At 38.9% G+C, this 27,828-nt stretch overlaps 1 protein-coding gene across 8 annotated transcripts in view; it reads left to right on the top strand.

The window, feature by feature from the left end:
• The window catches only part of Trpm1 (transient receptor potential cation channel subfamily M member 1), a 131,389-nt gene that overhangs the window by 80,872 nt on the left and 22,689 nt on the right, over positions 1 to 27,828 (top strand). For 4 of the 8 annotated variants that reach the window (XM_078051302.1, XM_078051300.1, XM_078051298.1 and 1 more), the window contains exons 11-23: positions 1,024 to 1,194; positions 2,202 to 2,336; positions 3,370 to 3,420; positions 5,788 to 5,928; positions 6,849 to 6,878; positions 10,766 to 11,058; positions 13,240 to 13,468; positions 17,914 to 18,036; positions 18,237 to 18,368; positions 21,016 to 21,144; positions 23,259 to 23,510; positions 25,293 to 25,485; positions 27,174 to 27,194. In XM_078051302.1, the coding sequence (XP_077907428.1) occupies positions 1,024 to 1,194; positions 2,202 to 2,336; positions 3,370 to 3,420; positions 5,788 to 5,928; positions 6,849 to 6,878; positions 10,766 to 11,058; positions 13,240 to 13,468; positions 17,914 to 18,036; positions 18,237 to 18,368; positions 21,016 to 21,144; positions 23,259 to 23,510; positions 25,293 to 25,485; positions 27,174 to 27,194 (1,900 nt within the window). Of the gene's footprint in view, positions 1 to 1,023; positions 1,195 to 2,201; positions 2,337 to 3,369; positions 3,421 to 5,787; positions 5,929 to 6,848; positions 6,879 to 10,765; positions 11,059 to 13,239; positions 13,469 to 17,913; positions 18,037 to 18,236; positions 18,369 to 21,015; positions 21,145 to 23,258; positions 23,511 to 25,292; positions 25,486 to 27,173; positions 27,195 to 27,828 lie in introns of those variants that run through there. The other 4 variants (XM_021722837.3, XM_078051299.1, XM_078051301.1 and 1 more) reach the window with 3 other exon arrangements.

Below are 27,828 nucleotides of genomic sequence, written 5' to 3'. Positions count from 1 at the left end.
CTCTGAAAACCCAGCACAAGGAGGACAGGAAATTCTAGACACAAGCACAGTCATCAGTGACCAAAGTCATAGCTGTGGACAGACAGGGAAGAACAGTGGAGCAAGTGGAGGAAAGAATAAAGAGGGAAAGAACGTCCATGGGCAAAAAACTCACCAGAAGAGTTTAGTTGGAGGAGAAAGCAGGTGAGAACATAATCAGGAGAGTCAAAGTTCTTCAAATGCTGACTCTGTGTCTGCACCAGGACATAATCCCATGTTTCTCACATAGCCAGGAGCAAGGTCAGGGTGACAGTCCCACTTCTGTTCTCCCTCTGTTCCCTTGAGTCTAGAGCACTCTGTGCCCTCCAGTCTAACACCACATTGCATACAGCTCCATGACACCTGGCAAAGTTTCTTTACCCAATCAATAAGTGCTCTGGTTCATGTTTATATCCTGACAAACATCTGCAGTTGTATCCATTGTCTCTGGCCCCTTCACTATCAGGTTCTATCATTAGTCAACCATGGGAACATCTCTTCAGTGCCTTTGAACTTAATTCTAAGCACTCTTTCCTTTGTGTAAAAATACATGTCAGTCAAATATGTCAGCCTCTTCAAACACACAAAACCATTGCATCAAACCAAGTATGTATTAGTGCATGTGAGCAACAGTGGTTCACAATCAGGACCATCTCCATCAAATAACCAGGCCTGCCACAATTGGTTGTGTAAGTGTGTACACAGGTGTATATACATGTTTGCACTCATGTACATGTTCATGAGTGCAGTGTGTGGGATGTGTGCATGTTTGCTGTATACATGGAAATGCACTGTGTATATATGTGAGTGTATATGACTATGCACATGTATGCTGCCTTCATACATGTAGGTTTTGTGAGTTTGTGTGTGCACATGTGCCATGTGTGAATGGGCATGCTCTGTGTGTGTGTTTGATCATACACAGGTGGGGTGGTCAGGATGCTTGATATAGGACAAGGGTCAGCCTTAATACCTTTTTCCAACTCTGCTTGCTGTGAACTGCAGCCCCTTGGAAGTCTAGCCCCTCCAGTGGATACTAAAGCCACAGAGAAGGAGAAGAAGCCACCAACAGCTACCACCAAGGGGAGAGGAAAAGGAAAAGGCAAGAAGAAAGGGAAAGCAAAAGAGGAAGTAGAGGAAGAAACTGACCCCCGGAAGATCGAGCTGCTGAACTGGGTTTGTGGAAAGTCCTTGCTCTTGATTTTTGGGATCCAGGAGACTGGAGTTGGCATCACCTTACTTCTCCAGTGGTAGGGACAGTTCTTGTCACCTTTGTTTTAGTCCTGTGAGGGCCCGGAGTCCCAGGAGGCAGAGGGAAATGATTGATGGGAATATGTCAATATTTCAACAGAAATGACATGCTCACTGTGATGCAGATGTCAGCTGTCAAAGACACCACACATTTCTGCTTTGGGAAGAAAATGCCACTAGGAGAAGTGGTCCTGGTCATCTTGCTTAATAGTGGCTCTCTCTGCCTAGCAGATATGCAGATGCTTGATGCAAGGAAAACAAGCCAATTATTACCACATAATCCCAATTCACACAGTAAATCCTTCTTGAAAGATAGAGCCTGTGATGGGTATGTGAAGGTAACTGTAGCTGTCTGAGCTGGAAGGCTAGAGCCACATGTGCATGGTGGTTCTCCAACTTGCTGCTGCCAGGACACAGTCGAAACAGGGCCTCTGCAGGGGCATGTCCTTGCCATTGTCATGGTCCTGTGGCTGCCACGAGAGTATATCTCAGTAAAGAAATAGATGAGAGAAATTGAACAGAGCGACACCAAAATGGTGTTGAATTTTCGAATCTCTTCAGTTCATTTTGAAAGGGAGAGAATCCTTTGTAGGCTTTGATAGAACACATAGGAGTCAAAGTGAGAAGAAAGGAGAGGAGATGAGGCCGGTTTACTCAAGTCAAAGAGCATGGAGAACTAGGGGCTAGGAACATAAGCACATTGATAGGGCAATTGTGTAGCATGTGTGGAGCCCTGGGGTTCTATCCCCAGCACCACAAAAAAGAGAGACGGGTAGAAAGGGGTTGGGAAAGAGGGAGAGAAACACAGAACCACATTCTGAATACTCCAAAATCTTGAGGTTTCAAATACTCTTTCCATGATGTTTCCAATTGTTCTGCCTAGTATCTCTCTGAGAGGCCATTCATGAGCTCTCCTTTCTGGATTCATACAGGTGAATGCTCTAGAGCAAGCAATGCTGGACGCTTTAGTCTTAGATCGAGTTGACTTTGTCAAGCTCCTGATTGAAAATGGAGTGAACATGCAACACTTTCTTACCATTCCGAGGCTGGAGGAGCTCTATAACACAGTGAGTGTTCTAGAAAAGGGGGTCAGAAAAGAGCTAGCCCTATGAATATTTTTATCACTGGCGCATAATATGCATAAATGTGTTCACATTCTTATCAACTAATGCTATGCCTAGCCAGACACTCTTCTGGAGTGGTGAAGATGCTCCTTGACTTGCAATGGATTTATGTGCCTATAAACACATCATGTTAAAAATATTATAAGTATAACATGCATTTAATGTAGCCATCCTACCAAATATCATAGTTTAGCAACATCGAATGCTAAAGAGTCTTGGTTGTTTCCCTGTGGTCATGGGGCTGTCTGGGAACTGTGGCTCACTTTCACTACCCGGTATGGAGAGTAGAATAGACTGCACATGACTAACTTGAAGAAAAGATCAAACTTCTAATTTCAGTTTCCACTGAATGCACCTGTACCACTTTCATTCTATTGTGAAGTCTCACAATTGATGACAAACTATCTAAGTCAGGAATTCTCTGTATGAACTCTTATTCATACTCAGGAGATGAAAGAATCTAGCTTCCTAAAGTCATTAGCAGTCTGATAAGCTACCAGGGGTCATTAATCACTCTTCCCTTGGGACCTTCACATTTTTATCAGGCTTTGGTGGAAAATGTACAACTAAGTTTTCATACAAGGAGCTCTGCTGCATTAGAATGGAAGTGTTTGAATGAAATCTCCTTGGTTTTGTGTATATTGCAAGTTTTGAGAATATATATTCTTCCCCATTTTAAGATTTTAAGTGGCAGAAATAGTCCTCAGCAGCTTCTTGCTAAAACTTAGTGAAACTTTAATGCTATATTGTGCACTGTAATATACTCTTTAAAGTAATTCAACAAAAAGTATCTTAAATACCTTTGAAGGTGACAGATACTTCCTAACCAAAATCAGTTCTATCTCCTAAAACAAATAGTCTGATAATGGGTTATACTCCAACTCTCGCAGGTCATTAATTCTATACAGTAGAGCAGAATTTTGTTCTAAGAATGAAAGAAAAACTTGCTTAATATGGCTAAATGCTTCTCTTTCAGAGACTGGGTCCACCAAACACACTTCATCTTCTGGTGAGGGATGTAAAAAAGGTCAGTCCATCCACTGTTTTATAATTCTTACCTATAGTCATCTTTCACTAAAACAAATTTCTTAAAAGTGGGTTTTTAAATTTCCAAAATGTATTAGCTCCTTGTTATTGGATGCACGGGACATAACAAATATCTTCATAAAGAGTTTACCTTAAAACTAAAAGAGAAAAGGACAAGCTTTTTCTAAGTTGATTGTGCATCCCCACATGATAGGAATGTGCTAGATGTCTGCTTGACTATGGATGGTGCCATGGCCAAACCAGGGGCAGCAGCCAGCAAGGACCCTGCCTCCCCTCCCCTGAGCACCACCATCCCCAGGGCAGCCTTATATACCTACTTTGGGATCTCTCGCTCGTTAACTGTGCCTCTTTCCATAAGTACCAACAGGGGGTCCTCATTAATTCTGTGTGTCCTGTAGATTGCAGCAGATGTCTTCGGGCCTTTCTGTTCCCTTGTTGTTAAGCTATAGCTGCTCTTCTCACTTTCTACCGTTTCTGACTACTTGCAGTCTGTGTTCTTATACAACATACCTCTCTTGGTATTCTAGTGTGGTATTTCTTGTGCCCTGTTGCCATAGGTTAGAGGATTCGATTAGGTTCAAAGGAGAATGATTCGTTTTGTTAAAATGCCTGGCACGCAGAGTTTGTAATATGTACTTGTTTTCTGAGCAATAGAAAATAACTGAAATCAAAGAATAGGGTTTTCAGCCAGAGTTTTCCCAGATTTAATACAAATATTTGGTTCCAATAATATATGAGAATGTGACTTCTGCAGAGATTCATGAAGGAAAACAGAATCAGTGGATCTGGGAACTAAGAGGGAACTCCAAAATCCTCTGACTTACAGCCCTATTTTCCACATAAGGATTCTGATTTTTTCCCCATAGAACCCAGCTGGAAGAATGATTAGGAAGGTCAAACTTTCAAAAGTGATAGTTACCCTGGTTCAGGCCCAACAATTTCCCACCTGAACGGCTTCAGTAATCTCCTTCTATCCCCTACATCCAGCTTAAAGTCGTCTGAAGTTTCTCAATGGGCCACAACATGAAACTCAAGCTCCTTCCAAGGAACATGCACCCCACTGGGCCTGGCACATGTCCACATCCCCTAATCTAACCTATCACATCCCTACCATACTATATACTAACCCCACCTAACTCTCTAGCATCCGAGGAGTCTCTGTTCTGTCCTGCACCACACTGTGCTCACCTCTGCAGCATTCTTCTACCTTCTCACCCGTTGTCCCTGCTCCATCTGCTCCAAACTGCCTTAGAAGTTCTTCCTGGAAGGCTTACTCACCCTTCCAATGCCCACCCAAGCAGACTCCAGCCACTCCTGTGCATCGCATATTCTACTGCATTGGGGCTGTTGACAGTTTTGCTACACAACACCTGGCTCCCTAGAGTTCTCATCACTAATAAGAAATGTGGTCAAGGATCACAATAGGTGGGGAACAAATTTGTAATGCATGAGTGAATTCTTTAGTTAATGTGGCCTGTCCTGTTTTAAAGGAAGTATGTTTGGAATGAGTAATGGTCACGTGATGGATCCCAAGATACCACCGTCATTTCAACTATATGAAATTAACCCATCAATAAATGGCACAGAGCAAAAATTCCTATACATTTGGTCAGCTCTGCTCCCTGGATAAATTAACCAGCCCAGGATGTGAATGAGTGACCATGAGTACCTGGGGCACCTCTGTTCTCTCTATTCCTCTTCTCTCCCACTGACTCTGTCTTAACAGACTCTTCCCCTTCACCACTCCCAGACACACCAGGTGGTATGTGGTGTTTGTATTATTACTAAAGAGCTGGGAAGGTGGTTCCCCTAGAATTAGATTGGACACCATGAAGGCTTTCACAAGAAAATTCCAGTCCCTGGGAAAATTCTGACCTCTCATGGCCTCCCATGAAGTCTTTCTCCTTTGCATAAAACCTGGCCCCTGCCCCATGAGGCTGGGCTCTTCTCTACAAGCAGCTACTGAAGCACCTGCTCATCTAAACTCCTCTGGTGTATGCCAGCTTCACCATACCATTTCCTTACATTTACACATGAGAACTGCAAACTGACGTGTTGGGCCACAATCTTGCCCAATCATTAACCCTATAGTGGTATAGATTTCTAACCCTTTCTTCCTGTTAGAAAAGCTTAACTTCATTTTCTGGAATCTGGTTTAAACCAATATCTCCCTCAATCACATGAACAGAGATTGAATATTGTGTAACCACTCATCTATGACATGACATGACATGAACTCCCAAGTGGAGATGGCCACTTATGCCAATATGTGAGATGATGTCTATACTGTGAATGCATGTTTTATAGGAACTGAGACAAAAAAATTTTTTTTTCTTTTTTAAAACAGAGCAACCTTCCACCTGATTACCACATCAGCCTCATAGACATAGGGCTTGTGCTGGAGTACCTCATGGGAGGAGCCTACCGCTGCAACTACACTCGGAAAAGTTTTCGGACCCTATACAACAACTTGTTTGGACCAAAGAGGGTACAGCTCAGTGGCTGTGCAGTGTTTTGTGTTTCCCAAAGTGACATATGGTTCCTTGCTGTGCTTTCCAACAACTCAGACTATTCAAAGCCAAATCTTTGCACCATCTTCCAACACAAATTTCCAGCCTCCTGCAGTGACTGCCCCATGTGAGGCCTCTCCAACCTCATGGATGGCCAGCTTCATGCACCGTCCTCCTCCCTAACCCACCCCTTAGCATGTCAGCAGCACAGCAAATCAATTGCATCTACCCTCCTTTGTCCACAGTAACCTTCCTCCTGAGAAGACAGCTACCGTCTCTCCTGCCTCCAATCCATCCGACCACCCTTCCACTGTAGCAACCATCATCTTCCAAAGCAAGGGACACAACAGCACACTCCCTGCCCAGATCCACTCAGGGTTCCCTGCTGCCTGAACAACCATGGCCAAACTCATTATCACAGCATCCAGGACTCTCTGCCTGCTGTCCCCACCCTGTCACGGTAGACTATATTTCTCCAACAAAATTGAACTTTATTCCTGTGCTTGCCATGGCTCATCCCCCCTGATTGTACCTTTCAAAATCTGCCTCTCACCAAAAGCCCAAGTCTAAAGTCAGATCTTTCACAAAGTCTTCCCTTCACCCCCAACTCCATAGCTCCGTGTCTGGATTTTTGTTAGGACACTTCTCTGGTTCCACCTGCAATAAAGATAGGACATGTCTGCTTATCTTGCTCCTCAACTGACTTCTGCTGACAGAAGCAGTTTCCCTATGACAGCATTCCTTTTCTTTGGATATTGTCATTATTTAGTAAAGATACAAAGCATTTTAATCTATTACTGTCCACTATTAACAATACTACTAATGTAGCATATACATTGCTACTATCTACAGTTATCTCAGTAATATAATATATATATTTTTTTCTTTCATTATGCAGCCTAAAGCTCTTAAACTTTTGGGAATGGAAGTAAGTAGACTGTTTTCAATGGTTCTATGATATTTTGATCAAATATAGATAAACTTTTTAGTTTTGTATTTGCTTAAGTTTGTTTTTTCATGACTAAATCTACTACACAATTCGTCAAAATCTCCTTAGATCACTTGGTTCAATTTTATTATATACATATTATATTATATTATATCATTATTATATATAAAAGGATCATATACATTTTTTGAAAAGGTTAAAACTACCCAGTTCATTTTCTGAATTCACACAACCAGTTTTCAAAGCAAACAAAGATTAAGCAAATGCTAAAAATCAGTCTCAGCTGTGAATACAGAATTAAGACCTTCTATATTGAATCCATACAGGATTGAGATGCTACTTAACTCATGAGTTTATTTGAGGAGAATCTTTGCAATAGCTGGCCTTAATATTCTGCTTTGTGGAATTTCTTCCATTCACTTAAATATTTTGATGTCTGGTGCTTTGTTTTTAAAGTGGCTTATAAAGGCATTTCTACTGCTTTTGTCCTATCTTGAGGGAATTTTAGCAGACTTCTCTGGATTTTCTAGATATAAAATAATACTTTTTCTTGATAACCATTTTGTCCCTTCTTTTGGGTACTCTCTCTTTAACATTAATTTGTTCATATGGTAGAATTTTCAGAACACTTTTGAAAATTAATGGGGATAATAAAAGGCAACCTTGTCTTATTCTTGATATTCATAGAAATGACTTCAGGGCTTCGCTCCTTAGTCATGTTTTTTTCTTACTATAAGTCTCATATGTATTTTTATCATATCAAGAAAGTATTTTGCTATATATTTTATTCATTGTTTTCTTTCCAGTGAGCTAATTTTTTTAAATTAAGAAATATTTTACATTTTTCCAAATTCCTTTTTAGGATCTAATGACAAGGACAAGTGCTAGGGCATGATATTGGTCAAATTATATCGTTATATTGTGTGCATTAACAAATATGAAACAATAAATTACATTATGATATACATAATAACACAACAATAAAAAAATGCAGAGAAAAATAAAGGATCTAGTGACATATAAACATGTCATATCTTTTCCCCCCTTTGATTTATTGATATGATACAATCTATGAAGGACCTAGCAATATTAAATTCCATTTGCATTCTTGGACATTTTTAATTACTTTTTGAGGACTTTAAAATATTCAATTGAATTTATTTTGTTATTATTCATGATTCTAAAATTTTATGCAAGTGGCATCATTTTCTAGTATTTTTATTTTTGTTGTTGTCAGTTAATTGTAAATGAGTCCATTCATACTTTTTTATTTTCTTGAGTTAACTGTGGTAATTTATATTTTCCTAAAAATAATTATTTTCTCTAGACTTTCAAGTTCATTGGTATTAACTTTTACTTAGTAGTCTAGTCTTTTTCAATCTTCTCAATATTTATAGATGTCTGACATTTCTCCTGATTTAAAAAAAAAATTATCTTTTTTTTTTCCCTTAATCAAAGTTGCCTAATTATCTTCTTGGTATCTTTGCCTTATCAAGCAACTTTTTTTTCTGTTTCTATTTTGTTAATGTCTGCTTTTATTTTTATTCATTCCTACCATGAACTTTCTTTAGAGTTACTGTGTTGCTTTTATTGATTCAGTCTGAAAGTCAAGTCACTTATTGCTACTCTTCCCTGTATTCCAATAAATGCATCAAAGGTATAAATTTTTCCCTGGGCATTGTTTTCATGGTATCCCACAGGTATGGGTGAGTATGGGCGGCAACCTTCATTGGCATTTACTTCTAAAGAGCTTATAATTTTCTCTGCAATTCAAGAGTTATTTAAAAGTTTAAATTTTCCAGATACTGACTATTGTCATTATCCTTCTATGGTTGATTTCTAATTTTATTCCTTACATGTAGACCTCAACATCACCAAAAAAAACAAACAAAAAAAATAACAATAATGCCTGGTTGATTTTTGTGAAACTCTGTGGGTACAGCTTTTATATTAATCCATCAAATCAAACTTGGTAATTCTGCTGTTGGATTTGCTTTTATATTTACAATTGTTTTTCAAACTCATTTCTAAGTGAGATGTGTTTAAAGATTCTTACCAAGATTATAGATGCATTAATTTCTCCTTATACTTCCAGTTCATGTCTTTTGTTATTTTATTGGGTTATTATTATTTTCCTTATTAATTTGTGTCAGGCCTTTGCATTTTAGGAAAATTACTCCTTGTTTGTTATATCCTCTTTCTGGCAATAATTTCAAGAAAATTAGTATACGATTAATATTTTGATAAAATGTGTGCTATTTTGAAAAGTAGATTTATAGGACTCTGTTTCAAAACTTTTGTTAGCCATTAGTTGATTTTCATTTTATCTATTCTTGAAAATCAAACTGTTTTTAAATTTCTATCATGCCAATTTTTAATCTATATAGACTAACCTTCCCTAAATTATTGTAACTGTATTTTACTTTGACAAAATCAGAAAATTATAACAAAAACATTGAAATCTGAGGCAAGATGCTGTAACTCATAAGGACTCTGTCATTGGTGAACAGCTTGTGATAGGAATTAAGAACCACATTCCCCAGGGTCCCCCAAGGCTCCATCCCATTCCAGTTGTGTGAATGTAGAGAAATTATTCAGACTTTGAGCCACAATTTTATCCTCTGAAGGAATGGAAGGAATTCATAACCTTTCAGAGTCGTCGTAAGAATAAAAGCACATAATTGGGTTGGGGATGTAACTGGGTGGTAGAGTGCTTGCTTAGCCTGTATCTGGGGGTGGATTGGATCCTCAACACCACTGAAAAGACAAACAAAAAACAATAATAATAATAATTGATTGGAAAGCCATGTACAAAATAGCAAATACAATCATCCCTCAGTATCTGTAGGGGACTTGTTCCAGAATTCTTTGAGTATATCAAATCTGCAAATGCTCAAGTCCCTTACACATAATGGTGTGGAATTTCCATAGGATCTGCACATATCCTCTCCGAATATTTTATATCATCTCTAGATGACTTACAATACCTAATACAATGTAAATGTTGTGTAAATAGTTGTTATACATTATTATTTAGGAAGTAAGGACAAGAAACAACAAAGTCTATACATGTTCAGTATAGATGCACTCTTTTCCCCAAATATTTTCAGTCCAAAATTGGTTAAATACAAACATGCAGACCTTGGGGGTATTGTATCTGTTTCTGTCATTCCACTGAGTACTAAGTCTTAACCTGAAATGGCTGAAACTTCAGACTTCCAAGCAGTTAGTTCCCCCCAAACCTGAACTGCCTTTCTTACAGAGCTTGCTTGCTCCACTTTCAGAAACATTCTCCTAATCCCTTTAGGAAATGGAATGTTGGCCTTTTGTTTGCACCACATGGGGGAAAGGACAGTGCTCATTCAAAATGGAATGTTTGCTTTCTTAAAACATTGGAGCGAAACCTAAAACATTTGCCTCTGTCCCTTTTTTACATTTTTATATTAATTTCTGATTCAGCTATGTCTGCAAATGAATGTTAATGTTTTGCTGCATTGCATGACTTCCCTGAAAAAATAAACTGTGGACTTTACCTGTTCCATGATGCTATTTACATTTCATTTTTGCTTGAGTTTTGCTGCATGGCCTCATTAAAGTCTTCTTAAAACCCTACTAACCCAAGGGTATAAGTTATGCAAACAGCAATGTTTCTTCTCAGCTTATTTGGTTTTAAATGGTTTACTTATAATAAATGTGTATCTTTTTTTAAAAAAAAATGAACATGCTGAGTGGATACTTGAGTTGTGCTGAAGGAGTCTCTTTATTACCTCTGACCTAAAGGGTTCCCTCTCTGCCGTAGTTCTGAACCCTTTATTGCCCATTTAGGAAGAACCATGAAAAAAACAATGTGTTTTTCCTCCCTTCAGGATGATGAGCCTCCAGCCAAAGGAAAGAAAAAGAAAAAGAAGAAAAAAGAGGAAGAGGTCGACATTGATGTGGACGACCCTGCCATGAGTCGATTCCAGTACCCCTTCCACGAGCTGATGGTGTGGGCCGTGCTGATGAAACGCCAGAAAATGGCAGTCTTCCTCTGGCAGCGAGGGGAAGAATGCATGGCGAAAGCCTTGGTGGCCTGCAAGCTCTACAAGGCCATGGCCCATGAGTCCTCCGAGAGCGAGCTAGTGGACGACATCTCCCAGGACTTGGACAACAATTCCAAGTTAGTGTCTAGAGGAAATTTCAGGGCCAGGAGAAACTGTTGTCCTGAACACTGTCCCTTTGCAGGGAGGGTGATCATTGTATTTTCTCACTTAAACATGTTTATAGTCAATGCTTGTCTGTAAACTGCTTTGTCCAACACATTAGTATTTTTCCTTCTATCTCTGGGGTATTTCTGTGCTGTCGCTGTTTTAGGTTATTACCTTCTCGTGAAAATTATTGAAACCCAATTAATGCAAAAACAGTGAAACAAATTTCCATGAAGAAACACACATTGATGGGGTGTACAATTTTAGTGCACCTGTGCCTTCATCTATGAATGTCACCAGAGTTTCTTAGCAAGAGGAGATATTAAAGAGGATTGGAATTGAGTATTGTTTATCTGCCATGTAGGTTAATTTCTAATAAAGCCCAGCAGGGTTGGCTCTGTTGACTACTTACTCCTGATGACCAGGGCAGAAGCATATCTCAAAATGGCTTCTTTTTCCCTCTCTGCGATGGAAACACTAGGAGATTTTTCTCCTGTATGTACTGTGAGAACCCAGTCAGTCTCCTGGATGTAAAACAGAAGTTTGCATTACTGGGTTTCCCTGGGGTTTTTAACTTCTGAACTTGTCCACACTGAGTTTCCAGCAATTCATCAGTTACAACTCATGGTGCACACCCCAGTTCTGGTTCCTACACATTTCTGCTCCAGTAAACAATGATTCTTGTACTTGCCTGTCTGTCCCTGCAGTTCTGGGTACAGCAGACTTCCCCATGACCTCTCTTCTCTGATGGAGCTGAAAAGAAATGTTGATTTTTCAGTTCATTCTGATTTTTCTTGTTAGGATAGACTAGCCACTTCCAAATTCCTTACACGCCAGACTGGAGATCTGAAGTCCCAGGACAACTGGGACTTTTTTATAGGCACAAAAATTTGGAACAGACACAGACAGCTCTGCCAACATCTAACATCTTTGTTTTCTGAAACCTGTGGCTTTCGTTTTGGATTTGGTGATTTCTAAACTTACTAGCCAATTCCTAAATATGAGGAATTCAAGACCATTTAAAAATGGGGACACATTCACCCCTTGCTTCCAGGGTAATGTGTAGGACTTGGGAGGTACTGCAGACAGCATTGTTCTTCAAGGAACAAGGAAGGCTGTTCCCCATCCATAATTCTGCTGTATTCATCCTTCAGCTCATAATTGCAATAAAATCCCCTATCAGATGGAAAAACAAAAACAGAGTGATCGCTGTGTGGCCATAGCTTTACCAAAGTCCACAACAGAAGTTCATAGAAATGAGCAAAGATTATGGCTATAATTAAATATTTAAATTAAGGCCCTGTGAGAAAGGGAATAAATTCTATGTTCCATATTTCAGTTTGTATCATCTTCTCCATGCCTCCTCTACTTCTATCATTGTCCTCTCATTAGCAGTTAGGGCTCTGTGAAAATTTTCCTTTGTTCTGAGTCCTATGAGAAATATGCTTTGTGTCTAACTGACAATGTTGAATTCTTTTTGTTGTGGTGGTGGTGCTGGGGATTGAGCCCAGGTCCTCATGCATGCTAGGCAAGCACTACACCACTGAGCTAATTTCCCAGTCCTGAATTCTCTTTAATTCACGCATTATTGAATCATTACACACACACACACACACACACACACACACATAAAATGTGTGGCTTGATAACTGTTCACACTAGCACCCAGAAACAGAACCTAACAGGCACCAGCAAGCTTCCTGGTGTCCCCTTCAATGTCCACCTTCCTCCCTATTCTTCACCCCCAAGAACAGCCTCTGTTCTGACTTCTAACCCCACAAGTCCTGTTTCTGAACTTGCCTTTACTGTCTGTTCTGTCTACTTCCCTAATCTGTGCACAACTTGAGGAAATAGACTTTGTCTCCTTGTCTTTGTGTCCTGGGGACCTGACGGGCAGTCTTGGAGTCAACCTAAAGCTCTATTTGCAGCAAGAGCAGTCATTCCCCATCCTGACTGAGCACAGAGCCCCTGGCCCTGGCTGTCCTCCTCTAAGGACAAATCTCAAGAGATCCTTGCTTTTAGAGGACAATGAAGTCCCTTCTAATTGTAGATTCTGTCTCCTGTGCCTCCCTGTGCTCTTGTGACCACATCTATCTAAGAAAAATCCTGTGGCCACTGCAGCTTCACACCCAATTCCATCTCTTTAACTCCAGAGACTTTGGCCAGCTTGCGGTGGAGTTGTTAGACCAGTCCTATAAGCATGATGAGCAGATCGCCATGAAACTGCTGACCTACGAGCTAAAAAACTGGAGCAATTCAACCTGCCTCAAACTGGCTGTGGCGGCCAAACACCGGGACTTTATCGCTCACACCTGCAGTCAGATGCTACTGACTGACATGTGGATGGGAAGGCTTCGAATGAGGAAAAACCCTGGCCTGAAGGTATGTGTGGCATGGCCATTAGACTGCCCAGATGACAGTGATTAAGTGACATCTGTTGAGCCCTGAGGCAGAGCTAAGCACCCTGTGAGTTATTTCATTTACAGTAGTCACACTGGTCCAATTTCACTTTGCTAGGTTTTAGTTACCTGAAATCACCCACATTCCAAAAATATTAAATGGAAGACTACAGAAATGAGTAATTCATAGTTGGGGGGAGGGGTATTGTTTTTTCAATGCCAAGGATTGAACCCAGGGCCTCACACATGCCAGGCAAATGCTCTACCACTGAACTTCATCCCCAGATCCTATTCATGAGTTTAAAATTACTCACTGTTCTGATTACTGTGATGAAATCTCTCATGATCCTACTGCATCCCACCCAGTATGGGAATCCTGCCTTTGTCCAGTGTATCCACGGCTGTAAACAAAATCGATAGTAGCTATCTTGGTTATCAGATCAACTGTCACAGCTTTGCAGTGCTTGCATTCCAGTAACCCTTATTTTACTTAATAATGGCTTTGAAGAGCAAGAATAGTGATGCAAAGGAGGCACCAGGGCATAAAACACAGAAGGACAGTTTAGGTCTGGTACTATATGGCAATACTCCAGGTCTTATAATCAAAACAGAATATAAAGGGTTCAGTACCATCTAGAGTTTCAGGCATCCACAGGGGGTCTTGAAACATATCCCTCAGGATAAGGAGAACTACTGTATACCTCTGAGTAACCCCATGAGAGATGATATGACAACCCTTGTCTTACAGATAAGGAACCTGAACCTTTAAGATTAGATAACTCTCCTAGATCTTAGTAGATCAACAAAGAAACTGAACCCATGTGGGCTAATGCCAGAGTCTCACCTAACCAACATAGCTGGCTTACAAATCTCCCTAACACAAGCAATGCCTTCAGCATTAGTCATGCACCCTAGATAGGTCATCTACCTGCCACTAAAGCAAGGACCTTAGCTTGACTTCTATAGAGTCCCTCAAACTCTAAAACTGTGTGCTGTTACTTTAACTGGTGACATTTTTATTATATGGGGCTTGTGAGAGAATACAAAGCTATGAAAGGTTTGAAAAGCATGCAGTGGGGAGAAAATCATATTGCAATTAAACCCTACTTGTGTGTTTACTACTCCTATACACTAGGTTATCTTGAGAAGAGACTAATCTTAGGGTATCCCCCAACTATCTAATGGTAATATTGTACCTATTTTATGAGATTGTTATGATAATAAGAGAAAAAAAACCAATACAGGTTGAATATCCTGTATTGGTTTTTTGTCTATACATAGTGAGATATCTTGGGGATGAGACCCAAGTCTAAATACAAACTTCATTTATGTTTCACACATACCTTATACATATAAGGCAATTTTATGCAATATTATTAGTACCCCTGCATTTTGACTGTGACATATCAGATGAAGTCTGGTGTGGAATTTGCCACTTTGTGACCAGCACTCAAAAAGTTTCAGATTTTGGAGCATTTCAGATTTTACGTTTTTTTGTTAGAGGTGCTCAACCTGTATGTTATACTTCGTAGCATGGCTCTGGCAAATGGAAGGTATTCAGTTTCTTAGAAATATGAATGTTGTGCCTAACTGTCCATTTATACACTAAGCTGATATTATACATAACTTTGAATATTTGTAAACAAGTAGTTTTTGGAATACTAAAAATAAAGAAATCCTACAGGTTTTAAAGAAACAGGTCACACACAAAGTTATGAATATCAGTTTGACATCACAATTTTCACCAATAACACTGATGGTGGCAGTGAAACAAGACCTTGACAGTTCTGATGGGGAAATGTTCAGCTGAATTTTCTTTTTTAAACATGGTCCAGCTATTTAAAACAGATAAAAGGGGCCATGGACTGTAATTCAGTGGTACTCACTTAGCATGCATGAGACCCTGGATTTAATTCCCAACACTGCAAAACTAAATTTTTAAAAATAAATAAAAAGATGAGAACAGAATATCTGTTTTAAAAAGGAAAAGATTCAAAGCTGGGGCTGTAGCTCAGTGGTAGAGCGCTTGCCTAGCATGTGTGAGGCACTGGTTTCAATCCTCAGCACCACATAAAAATAAACAAATAAAATAAAGGCATTGTCCATCTACAACTACAAAAATTTTAAAAAATAAAAAGGAAAAGATTCACATTCTATACTTTGTACATATCCATTCAGAAAATTACTTCAGCTGGTATTCTAGGGAAAAAAAGTTAAATATTTGTTATGGTTTAGATATGAGGTCCCTTAAAAGCTCATATGTGAGATGTGGGAGTTTAGGGATGAAATGATGGAGTTTGACAGCCTTAACCTAATTAATGCATTAATCCACTTGACTGGATTAGCTGGGTAGCGCTATAGACCAGTAGGGTGTGGCTGAAGGAGGTAGGTCACTGTGGGCATGGCTTTGGAATATACATTTTATACCTGGTGAGCACAGCTCTCCCTCTGCTTCTTGATGGCCATGTCCTGAGCTGCTTTTCTCCACCACTCTCTGCCATGATGTTCTGCCTCATCTCAGGCCCAAAGCAATGTAGCCAACTTTCTATGGACTGAGACCTCTGAAACTGTGAGGCGTCAAATAAAATTTTCCTCCTCCAAAATTGTTCTTTTCAGGATTTTTTGGTCACTTGAGCAGAAAATCTGACTAAAACAATATTATAAGTAAAGAAAGTAATGTGAGGCTGGGGTGAAGTGGTGTGTGCCTGTAATCCCATCAGCTTGGGAGACTGAGGCAAGAGGATAGCAGGTTCAAAGCCAGACTCAGCAAAAGCGAAATGCTAAGCAACTCAGTAAGACCCTGTCTCTAAATAAAATACAAACTAGGGCTGGGAGTGTGAGCTCAGTGGCTGAGTGCCCCTGAGTTCAATCCCCAGTACCACTACCACCCCGACAAAAAGGAAAGAAAAGAAAGCAATGTGAAATGGAAGAAACAAGTCCCATATTTTACAAATTCCCATATTAAACCCATGCAGCAGAGAGAAAGGCAGTCAGAGTAAATAAATACAAAGTGTCAGTAGAACACAAGAAGAAAATATTCAAGAAAAATAGCCAGGCATGGTGGTGCACACCTGTAATCCCAGCAACTCAGGAGGCTGAATCAGGAGAACTGCAAGTTCAAGACCAGCCTCAGCATCTTAGGCCCTAAGCAACTTAGTGAAATCCTGTTTTAAAATAAAAATGAAAAAGGGCTTGGGATATAGCTCAGTGGTAAAGTGCTCCTGGGTTCAAGTCCCAGTACCCCACCTCCCCAAAAAAACCCACAAAAGAAGAATAGAATTGACCCCAATAAATAGATTGAATGATTAAAGAGCCACAAAGTATCAGGGATATAGGTTAAGGAAACAAAAACCCATTTATATTCTTAACAAGAAAATAGAAGGGGAGTCTAACTTTCAAGAAAAAATTTTAAAAAAATACATACAATGTAAAAGTTCTATATGATTCAAATTCAAATTTGGGATGATTTGAGCAATTGGTAGAGTGTAGAAACACATTGATATAAATGCCAATGAGTTTTCTATCTGTGGGCCAGAATATCCTCTTATTGTCCAGGCTGAGCTCAATTAAGTCTTATTCTTTGAGTCATGTTAGCCTCCCAACTTTGTTCACATATTCCCATTTATGTTGAAGTTATTTCTATATAAAATACTTATAGTCTACCTCACTAGTTATTAGTATATTTTATTTGTTTATAATATTTTATTTTAATTTAAAGATTTGCTTACCTTACTTGTTTGACGCAGTGCTGGGGATCAAACCCAGGGCCTCATGCATGCCAGGTAAACATTCCACCACTGAGCTACATCCCAGCTTGATTCACTTGCTCTGAAACTTAATATAAGAACTTTACTTTTTTAAAGTCAGGATTACGCATGATGCTGCTTACCATTTATCTAAATTTTAATGAATAGTCTTAAATTTTTCACTGTCTTTAATTCTACCAGTGTACAAAACACAACAAGACATACAACACCAGAGCAGAGATAAACATAATACAGAGATCTTAGGTTATTGACTAATGTTGAAAGTTATAACTTAAAAATTTTAACTATATGATCAGTCCTCCTTATCTTGCCTGAAAGATTTGCATCCATGAATCAAAACAACTCAGACTGAAAATATTTGAGAAAAAAAATTTGTCTTTATTGAACATACACAGAGTTTTTTCTTGTCATTTTCCCCTGTGAAATACAACATACCAACTATTTACATGACACTTTCATTGTATTAATTATTGCAAGCTATAAAGATGATGTAAGGTATAGGGGAGGAGGTGCATAGGTTTTATGCATACTACACCATTTGTTGTAAGGTATTTGAGCTCTCTGGGAGCAAACCCCCACGGAGTTTGAGGGACAACTGTACTAGAGAAATTTTTATAGAATTTCCAAAGCTTATAATAAATTCATTTCTCACCATTCATAGGTTATCATGGGAATTCTTTTTCCCCCCACCATCTTGTTTTTGGAATTTCGCACATATGATGATTTTTCATACCAAACATCCAAAGAAAATGAAGATGGCAAAGAAAAAGAAGATGAGAATATGGTCAGTGATACCTTGATCTTAAGAGTATCAATTAACTCTCATTTTAATGATTCTTGATATGTCTGCTACCATGGATTAGACATCGTACTAACTGGGGGGTGTTTTTAGATTCCTTCTTTTTAAGGGTGCTCATGTGCTATGGTTTGTTTCATTTCCCAATTAGCCACCATGCCTGCCACGTACTGTGCTCTGTTTTCCAGGATGCAAATGCAGATGCTGGCTCAAGAAAGGGGGACGAAGAGAATGCACACAAAAAGCAAAAAAGTATTCCCATTGGAACAAAGATCTGTGAATTCTATAACGCTCCCATTGTCAAGTTCTGGTTTTACACAGTAAGGCCACCTCCTTAGTATTTGCCATTTAGCCTGTTTTGAATATCAGGATAGGTTGGAAACAACAAAATCTTCAAAGGCTTAAAATTGTGTCTAAAAATTTACTGAACTGAAATTAATTCTTAAACAAAACCAGTACTAATTGAGAGCTTTAACTAAAATTGAATCCAGATACCCTGTCATATATTTTATATATATAGAAATATGACCAACCTTTCCCCAAAATATAACATTTCATAAAGCAAAATAGTCAAGCTGTGGATATGGCTCAGTGGTAGAGTGTTCAAATAGCATGTGTAACACCCTGGGTTTAAACCCCAGCACCATAGTAAATAAAGAAACAAACAAACAAACAAATAAACAAAACAAATTAGTCACATTCTATTTGCTTAAAATGATTTTTTTTAAATCTTTAGTAATAGAAACTTAGGGAAATATAATTTTTTCATTTTTCATCAAACAGGTGGGATTATTAGAAGGGTGTGGCTGAGCCCAGATCATAAACTCCTAGGATAGGGAAGCAAATCAAGACCTGTCTAAAGTGTTCACCAAACTGACCCACTTGGCAGCATCCTCTCTATTATCCAGGTTTCCACTGCTCTGAGTGTGGCTTTCTGGTAACAAGAGCAGAAGAGGAAGTGGGAGTAGAAGGAAGCACCAGTGAGTGAAACTGGCTATCTGCAGGCAGTCCCGCAGAGTTGACCAGACACACTGTGACTTGGGTACCCATATCAGTTTGAAGGAAGGACAGTATTTTTCATGAAATCCCAAGCACTGAGCCACAGTTCATGGCATGACAAGGTCATGAATGGGGCAATGGATAAAGATGGGCACGGGGCAGAGGAGAGAAGGGGGGTTGCCTTGGAAATCAACCATGGGTCTGGACAACCAGTCTCTTGGAAGCCCTATCTGAGGATGCAGCGGAAGCCAAGGCCACCCTCCTTTTCTGGTCAGAATCAGTTGAGAACCTGGGGTGTGTATAACCTAAAGTACTGCTCAGCACTGAGGGAGGGCAAAGCCAGGAGTCTGACAGGCTTTTCAACCTTAGGCCTCATACAGACAGTCTTGATGCTCTCTCTGGATGTAAGAGAGATGTACAGCTTCGGGAGAATTCTAACTAGCCCAAAGATTGAGAACTGTGGCTCTAATCCTCCTGTAAGGAGGAAATATTTGTCTTTGTCTATTTTATATTGCTGTAACAGAGCACTTGATACTGGGTAATTGTAAGGAAAAGAGATTGTTTTGGTTATAGCTCTAGAAGCCCAAGAGCATGGCACTGGCATGATGCTCCTTGGAGGAGGGTTTCGCAGTAGTTCAACTCATGATGTAAAGCCAAAGGGCAAGCAGCCATGTGCAATAGAAAGGGAAGGGCAAAGGAGCTGAACTGTTTTAAAACAACCCATTCTCACCAAAATAAATCCATTCCTGAAAGAAGTAACTCAGTCCCACTAGAGCAAGGACTCAGTCCTCCTGAGAAATGGCATTAATCTATTCATGAGGGCTCCTCATGGCCTAAAAACCTCTCAGTAGGCCCTACCACCTTTTGGGAATCATAGGTCAACATGAGTTTTCGCAGGAATCACAACCAGTGAACCACATCCCAATGAACACAGGGGATGTTACCTACATCCTGGTAAAACTTATTGAATCAGGAGGGACAGATCATGGGGGAAAGAATACTGTCAAATCACAAATACACAAATGCTACACTCTTCCTACAAGACCTCAGAAAGGTTTGTGACAGTGAAGAGCCCCAAAGCTGAAGTTTTCACAGATTGGTAGTGAACCAATCTGGGAAAATCAGTTTCAGATAAACTATTTCCACCCCATACCTTACTCCACATGCCTTGCCTCACCTTCACCTCCAACTCTACTTTTTTTCTTGCCAAAAAAAAAAAAAAAAAAGACAGAGAACCTGTGGTGGCCACCAAATATCACAGATTTGTTACTGGTAGCCAAGGGGACTCTTAGGTCAGTCAGCTCCATGGCCTAGGAAGATGATCTCTTCACGTCTTCCCTTATAACTTCTGTCTGTCAATAGTGGAGAGTTTCATGAAGGCAGATCAGTAGAGCAGAGGAGAAAGACCGGGGGATGAAGGAGGAGAAGGAAAGAGGAAATACTGGGGAATGATATTGGCCAAATTATATTGTTATATTGTGTTCATGTACAAATCTGTAACAATAAATCCCATCATTATGTACGACTACCCTGTACCAATAAAAATATGGGGAAAATAATGGAGAGATTCAAGAAGGAAATTCCTGAGGTACAGAGGAGTAAGTAACATTTTCCAATTTCTAAGAATATAGGAGGCACACCAGCAATCTATTCAAAGTTTCCCTGTGTGTCATAATTATTGCGACTTCATAATTTCCCCATGAGGATGACAGTACCAATAAATATACTGTCAGGTAGAAAATGAAATGTCATTGCCCATATCATGCTGAAGCATAAAATACCTCCAACCTATCTCAGCGTTCTCTATCTGCAATGGTGATGTGAAGAGGGGGTATCCTCTAAATAACTAAGTCCATTTAGAAATTGAAAATTCACTTTAGAAGATGTGCCATACTAAAAATTAGACTTTAAAACCCGATTCCAAGGTTCTCTCCTCAAACATTGCTAACAGCTTTTTCTTTCCTCCAGATTTCATACTTGGGCTATTTACTGCTGTTTAACTATGTCATCCTGGTGCGGATGGACGGCTGGCCCTCTCTCCAGGAGTGGATTGTCATCTCCTACATTGTGAGCCTGGCATTAGAGAAAATACGAGAGGTGATTACTCCAAAGACTTGCCTAAGTACTTGAGCTAAGTACTGGCTCCAATTTCAAGTTTTATTGCAAAAACATTTCATACAAATGATAAGTATCAGGACTCTTTTCTTTTGAGTGTCATCATCCCATATTTACCCCATTCGCTTCTTTTAAATGTGTACATCCTCTCTATTCAACTGAACTTGAACTTGTGAATAAAAACACAAGCTAAACTAAATCATATACAATAATAAAAACAGGTCTAATTGCATACAAAAGTAAAAGCAAATGTTTCCAGCTACTTGAGATAAACCGATCACTATACTGGGTACACATTTGGCTTCATTTTCTGTCACCTTAAATTTGAGACTTTGGATCACACTGTGTACTTGCATGGTGCAAGAATATATAAAAGCAAGGCCCTTAATGACAGGGAGCAAGAAAAACAGGCCAGAGGAGGGAAAGGAGTCAAGAGAACTGTGGTTTCCAGTAGAATCTGTCCCCAGCTTAATCCTGCAACGGATCTGAGTTGATTGGACACTGTAGAATCTGTTCTACCTTGAGAAAAGGGAGTGGAGCATTGTATGAACATCAGTCTAACTTTGGCACCCATCAGAGGAGCGATTACAATTGCCCAAGAACAAGCCTCCCATAAGGGGCAGGTATGGGCCTAATAACAGCACCTGTAGCAGATGGTATGATCACACCCACCTGGCAAAAAGCTCCAGGTGATCTTTCTTGGTAAGGCCCAGAGCATCTGTTACAGAGGGAATAAGACTTTCAACTAAGTGTTAAAATAGAACAGATACGGTCTTACACTTGGATCTTACATCTCAGAAGACTTAAAATTAAAATGAAATGCCAAGAAGCCAACTTCTGCAGGCAGCACAGGAAATGTGGGCCAGGTAATTTCTGATATCATCCACAGGTTTGAATTCACTATATTCATTTCAAAAGAGGAAGCTTGTATCCAAGCAAAACATGAACTTGAACTGAAAAATCACACAGCACAATTTCCTAACCTTTCCCCAAATAATACAGAACCAATACTATTATTTTGTGATTACTATTGACCCTTTTACTGAACTGTACAAATATGACACTTAACCTCATCCAGGCATAGTGAGTTTTATGTCACAGGTCTAATGAGAGCCTGAGAAAACAAAAGAGTGCTGAATCCAAGACTGTACAATCAGTTTTCTACAACTACTCTTTCTTTTTGTGCTTGCTACAACTGAGACTTCCCAAGTGGCCCACCTGAATGCCTCTGGTGCAATTGTACTCCTTCTGGGCATCAGCCCTGAATTAAGACATGTTATTCCAGAAGCCTGCCCCCCCCCAGTTACAGGAAAGAGAGGCATCCATCAGCCAGTGCCAAAGGATTGTTAGACTAGGGAATCACTTCTATGTTGGCAGATCAATAGTCATCACCCCATCCTATGCCTGAGACCCTGGAATCTACCCACAATCTGCAGAACTAAAGGGATACCCTGGCATGGCAGCCCTCCCGCCTACTGCAGCATCACTGCATGCCCATGCATACTGCTTGCTAAATATTTTCCATTTTACTCTGGGGAAGTCTCCTTTTAATCAGTGGTGATTTTGAAAGGATAATATCACAAGTAGGGGGAAACCTGGTTCAACTTTCCCCTGACTTGTCGTATTTAAGTTGCAACAGAATTTTGGCAAATCAACCATTTCCTAGCCTTATTCTGCCCATGTGGATCTCACCCCCCACCACCACCACACCACACCACTGTGTAACCACATAGGATTCATTCCTGCTCTAGACTTTTCCTCTTGTATAAGTCTGGAATGTGGGCCAACAGGCATGTGTCCAATAATTAGAAAAGAAATCAAAAGGCAGCTGCTTTAATTACAGCCAGAAGGAGATAATTTGGAAGGCATTTCCTGAGAGTTTATGAAACCCTGAATCTATGAATACAGAGGATTCCATGGAATTTCCCTTTCTAGATATCTGTCTGCCTGAGAAGATTAGTGTTCTGAGGTCTTGAGCAGAAAAGAGACCAGATGCCCTGGAATGTTCCACCAACCTTATCTTTCCAAGATTCTGAAAAAGACAAGGCCTCCAACAATGCACTCTTAGTTTATTGTTCTTTTCGGTTTGTTTTCAGATCCTCATGTCAGAACCAGGCAAACTTAGCCAGAAAATAAAAGTGTGGCTTCAGGAGTACTGGAACATCACTGATCTTGTGGCCATTTCCATGTTCATGATTGGAGCAATCCTTCGCCTCCAGAACCAGCCATACATGGGCTATGGTCGGGTCATCTACTGTGTGGACATCATCCTCTGGTATATCCGTGTCTTGGACATCTTTGGTGTCAACAAGTATCTGGGGCCCTACGTGATGATGATTGGAAAGATGGTTAGTAATGATTTCACATGAGTAACCAAGGATATTTTGGCTGTGGTTAGGATAAAAGACCAGGCCTTGGGTGTGGCTTTCTTCAGTTTCTTCTGGATTTTCCTTTGCAGCTGGTTTCTTATAGGAAATAACCTTTGCTTTGAAATACACAGTTCTCCTACATATTAATAACAATAAAATCTAGTGAAAAATGAGCTAAGGGCTTACTGTACTCACCTACATATATATGCATGCATCTCTCAATATATATCAAGCACTCAATGCATACATCTTTTTTCTTTCATATAACTACTTTCATTTTTTAAAAATTACTTCTGATTTATTATTAATAATTGCATTTTGACAGTAAAGATAAAAGAAAATATCTTCTTCTTTTATAAGAGTTTGCTTCACCTTACCAGGTGAAGAGAGCATCAGGTTTTAATGCAAACAGAATTCAGTAGCAAGATAGGTATCTCAAAATATTTACTCTACACCTTGATGACTGGAAACATTTTTAGCATTCTTTAGTACAGGAACATGGATTTGATAATTCTATGAGGTTGCATCTACTTAAATGTTTTTATGGCAAAAAATATGATTGACAAACTCCTAATCTGTAGTAAAAGTTAGAAACAACAGGGACCCAGGGCTATTTCCTCACCTGTACTCCAGACCATCTCCAGCTCATGAGCAGCATGGAGTAGACACAGGTACTTTACGTGATTAGGCCAAGACAGATTTATTGTGAAATTTACTCTGAACAAGTCATAGAATATGAAACTAAACATGAACCAGGTGGTTATCATTACATTACCTAAAAAGCCTCAGTGTTAGCACTAGTGCCAGAAGATAGGAAGCCTTCTAAGTGTAGGAATAACTCTTTATAGGGGGAATGGCTTTTAGACAATTTCAGTAAGGGCCCTTATCCTCAGGGATGTTAAAAACTAGAATTTCATTTTATTTCATTTAACCATTTTAGCATCCACAGTAAACAGAGCATTGTTCATTATTGCGATTCATCATTTGTATGATGTATGAATAAATATTGGGGTACACTCTCAATTTATTTCTCAATTATCCTTTTGCCTACTTACGTATATCTCCCTTTTACTCCTTGTTTTCTCTCACAAACCCCCATCTTTTCTCAATTCTTCACATTTGCGGTTACTATAAGAATATCTGTTTACAGAAGTGTTAGTAACGAAATACAACCAATAAATTAAAGGAATTATTTTAGCTCATCATCTGACTATTCATTGGCCCAGGTGCTTTGAGTCTGGGGCAAAGCAGCACATAGTAGCATAAACACATGGTGAGACAATCCCAAATCACAAGCCAGGGGGCAAAAAAGAGAAAGGAAGGAGCCTGGGTCCCAATATCCCCTTCAAGGGAATGCCCCAATGACCTAACTTCCTCCCACTAGCCTCCACCCCCCCACCCCACCCCCACCCCAGCTCCTAAAAGCTCCACCATTTCCTAATAATGCCACACTGGGGACCAAGGTTTTATTTAACACATGAACCTTTGTGGGACATTCTAGATCCAAACTATATCTATGAGCAATAACAGAGGAGAGGTCAGATGGAATAGGAGCTGATAAAGATGTTAAAATTCTAGAGGAAGGTATGTATGTTGTGTGGGATAGAAAAAACAAGTAACCCATGGTTGGGAAGGAAAAAAAAGAAAGAGGCTTTTTCCATCCTAATTAAGTATTTGTTGAGTCTTTGGAGAGAGCAATGAACAAGTATGAACTTGGCCCATGAGTCAAGACAATAATGAATCATATATTCTCCTACTCAGATGATTGACATGCTCTACTTTGTGGTCATCATGCTGGTCGTGCTGATGAGTTTTGGAGTAGCCCGTCAAGCCATTTTGCATCCAGAAGAGAAACCTTCTTGGAAACTGGCCCGAAACATCTTCTACATGCCCTACTGGATGATCTACGGAGAGGTGTTTGCAGACCAGATAGACCGTAAGAATAGAATTCATAGTAAGATTCTCTTCCCTGCTTCTGAGGCAGATGATCAGACCCAAATTAACTGGATTATGTATTAATTTGGAAATAAAGCATTTTTTCATTCTGCCATAGGCATCAAATTATTTTATGAAAAAATAAGTACAGTTTATGGAATATAGATTTTTTGAGACCTAAACCATTTCTTTTATTCTAAAACCCATTCACTAGAATTCTGAAAGATTCTCACTTACTTCAAGGGAAAGACAGCCCTGATGTCTATCTTGTTACATGAATATAGTCCCAATGCCAATATCCCAGGTTTTCTTTCATCCCAATGTCTTTCCCCCAAGGATAAAGCTGGTAGTTTTATTTCAGTAGAATGAACCTGAAAGCATGGTAGGGTACCTGATGCCTCTCATCATTCTCCTCTTCCAGCCATCAAAGTCCACTTTCTATATAGCGATCCATTTCTTCTTCACTACTGATATTGTTCTTTAACTTCTTAATGTATTTGTTTATTTTTTAACTGAAAATTTATTTTACATATTTATGGGGTAAAGTGTGATGATTCAAAACCTATATACAGGAGTGCTATTTTTATTGTCAACAATAACCCAGATGGTACCAGAGCAAATGAGTCACAATCCTGCTCAGACTTCTGGGGAATATAGACCCCAGCACCTCTGCAGACTGAATTGTTAGGTCAGTGTCTCCTGAGTTGTAGGGACATAAAGTTCAAATGTTCTTATACCAGTTTCATCAGGACAGTTAAGTCTTCACCAGTGAGCAAGGTGCTATAGTCTTATTTTCATGTCAGTACCAATGTATTTATTTAATGTATTTATTTATAAAATACAAGTTGTATTTTACCATAAAGCAATATAATAGTATGTCTGATGCTTTTGAAGTTCTGCTGTTTGTGAACAGAAAGTTTCAGATATCTGTCTCTTATGTGAACACAGGTTGTCAATAGATATACTGCCACTATGTTAGACAGATAACAATTTGACTCAGTTTATTCTTTCTATCTTGTATCACATGATTCTGAACACATTATTATTACAGATATCACAAAATCAACTATTAGATGTGTTTGTAGCTTGATAAACCAGAACAAAAAAATCTAATTAGTTTTGAAAGATTAATAGTGTAAGTAAATGTGCATATTTCTTAAAACTTTCTGGACTCCAGACACAAGCTACAATATTTTCATTGTTCAGTTTTTAAAATTAAATTGAGGAATGAGTGGAGATAAAGAAGTAAATTTAGAGATATATTATTTTCAGTAATACCATTAAATGTAGGTTTTCAGTTCTTGATCCATTACATAATAATTCTGTATTTATTTTTGCTTATGAGGTGCTTGTATTGGAATACAGGAAATGTTTGATTGGTTGACCAGTAAGCTAAAATGATCATCTGCCAGTAACATTATGTATTTTTCACAGTATTTTTAAGTAGTGAGCTTTTGCTGTTGCATATGACATATGGTAAATAAATATTCATAAAATGCATTTTTAAGAATTAATAATGTGTACAATTTTTCTAAACAAAGCAATTTCCGTGAGAAAATCCATAATTTCCAAGCTTGAAATATCTGCATTTCTTGACAGCAAAACAGTTATTATGCTTTACTTTTCTCTCAACTATCATCTTGTTTTCTTTCCTCCCCTCCTGTCACAAAAAACAAAACAAACTCCTGCTTTCCAATCATTGTATAGTCTACGCCATGGAAATTAATCGTAAGTTTACATGCAATTGATGATCTGAATTCATGAAATGTGTTTACTAAACAGCTTTTTTATTACCCGATTACTGATATTCTTATACTGTTTTCAAATACATCTTTAGTTTCCCGGTGTTAATGATTTTTTAAACTGAAAGTAAAAAATAAACAAAGTATAAATTCAACATTGGGATTATCCTGTTTTCCCCCTCTGGGAAACAGATCTCCTATGATAAAGGTGGCATTTCAAATGAGCACAGAAAGAAAAGATTATTTTTCATATGTGGTCCCAGAACAATTGATTTGAGAGGTTAGTGGGTTCCTTACCCCACATTCTAGAATGAAGTTATTTTCAAAGTTAATGTACAAATATAATCAAAAAAGAACCAGAATACAACATAAGTTAACATTAAATACTTAGAAGACATGATAACTTTCTAGTAGATAACTATTTGGATGATATCATAAAGATGGATTTGTCTGTTTAATCATTAAGAACTTTTGTGTAAGAAAAACAATAAAGAAATGGGAAAATGCTTATAAATACGACAAACTAAAATTGACTACCTCTGGGTGCAGATACGAGTTTTCTTACCTTCTTTGTATGTTATTTTTTACTGGAAAATTAACGTACACGAAATAAGAAAAAT

Source organism: Ictidomys tridecemlineatus, chromosome 5 (assembly GCF_052094955.1).
Source record: "Ictidomys tridecemlineatus isolate mIctTri1 chromosome 5, mIctTri1.hap1, whole genome shotgun sequence".
NCBI lineage: Eukaryota > Metazoa > Chordata > Mammalia > Rodentia > Sciuridae > Ictidomys > Ictidomys tridecemlineatus.
Note: the sequence above shows the minus strand (reverse complement) of the source record. Positions and strands in the feature narration are given on the sequence as shown.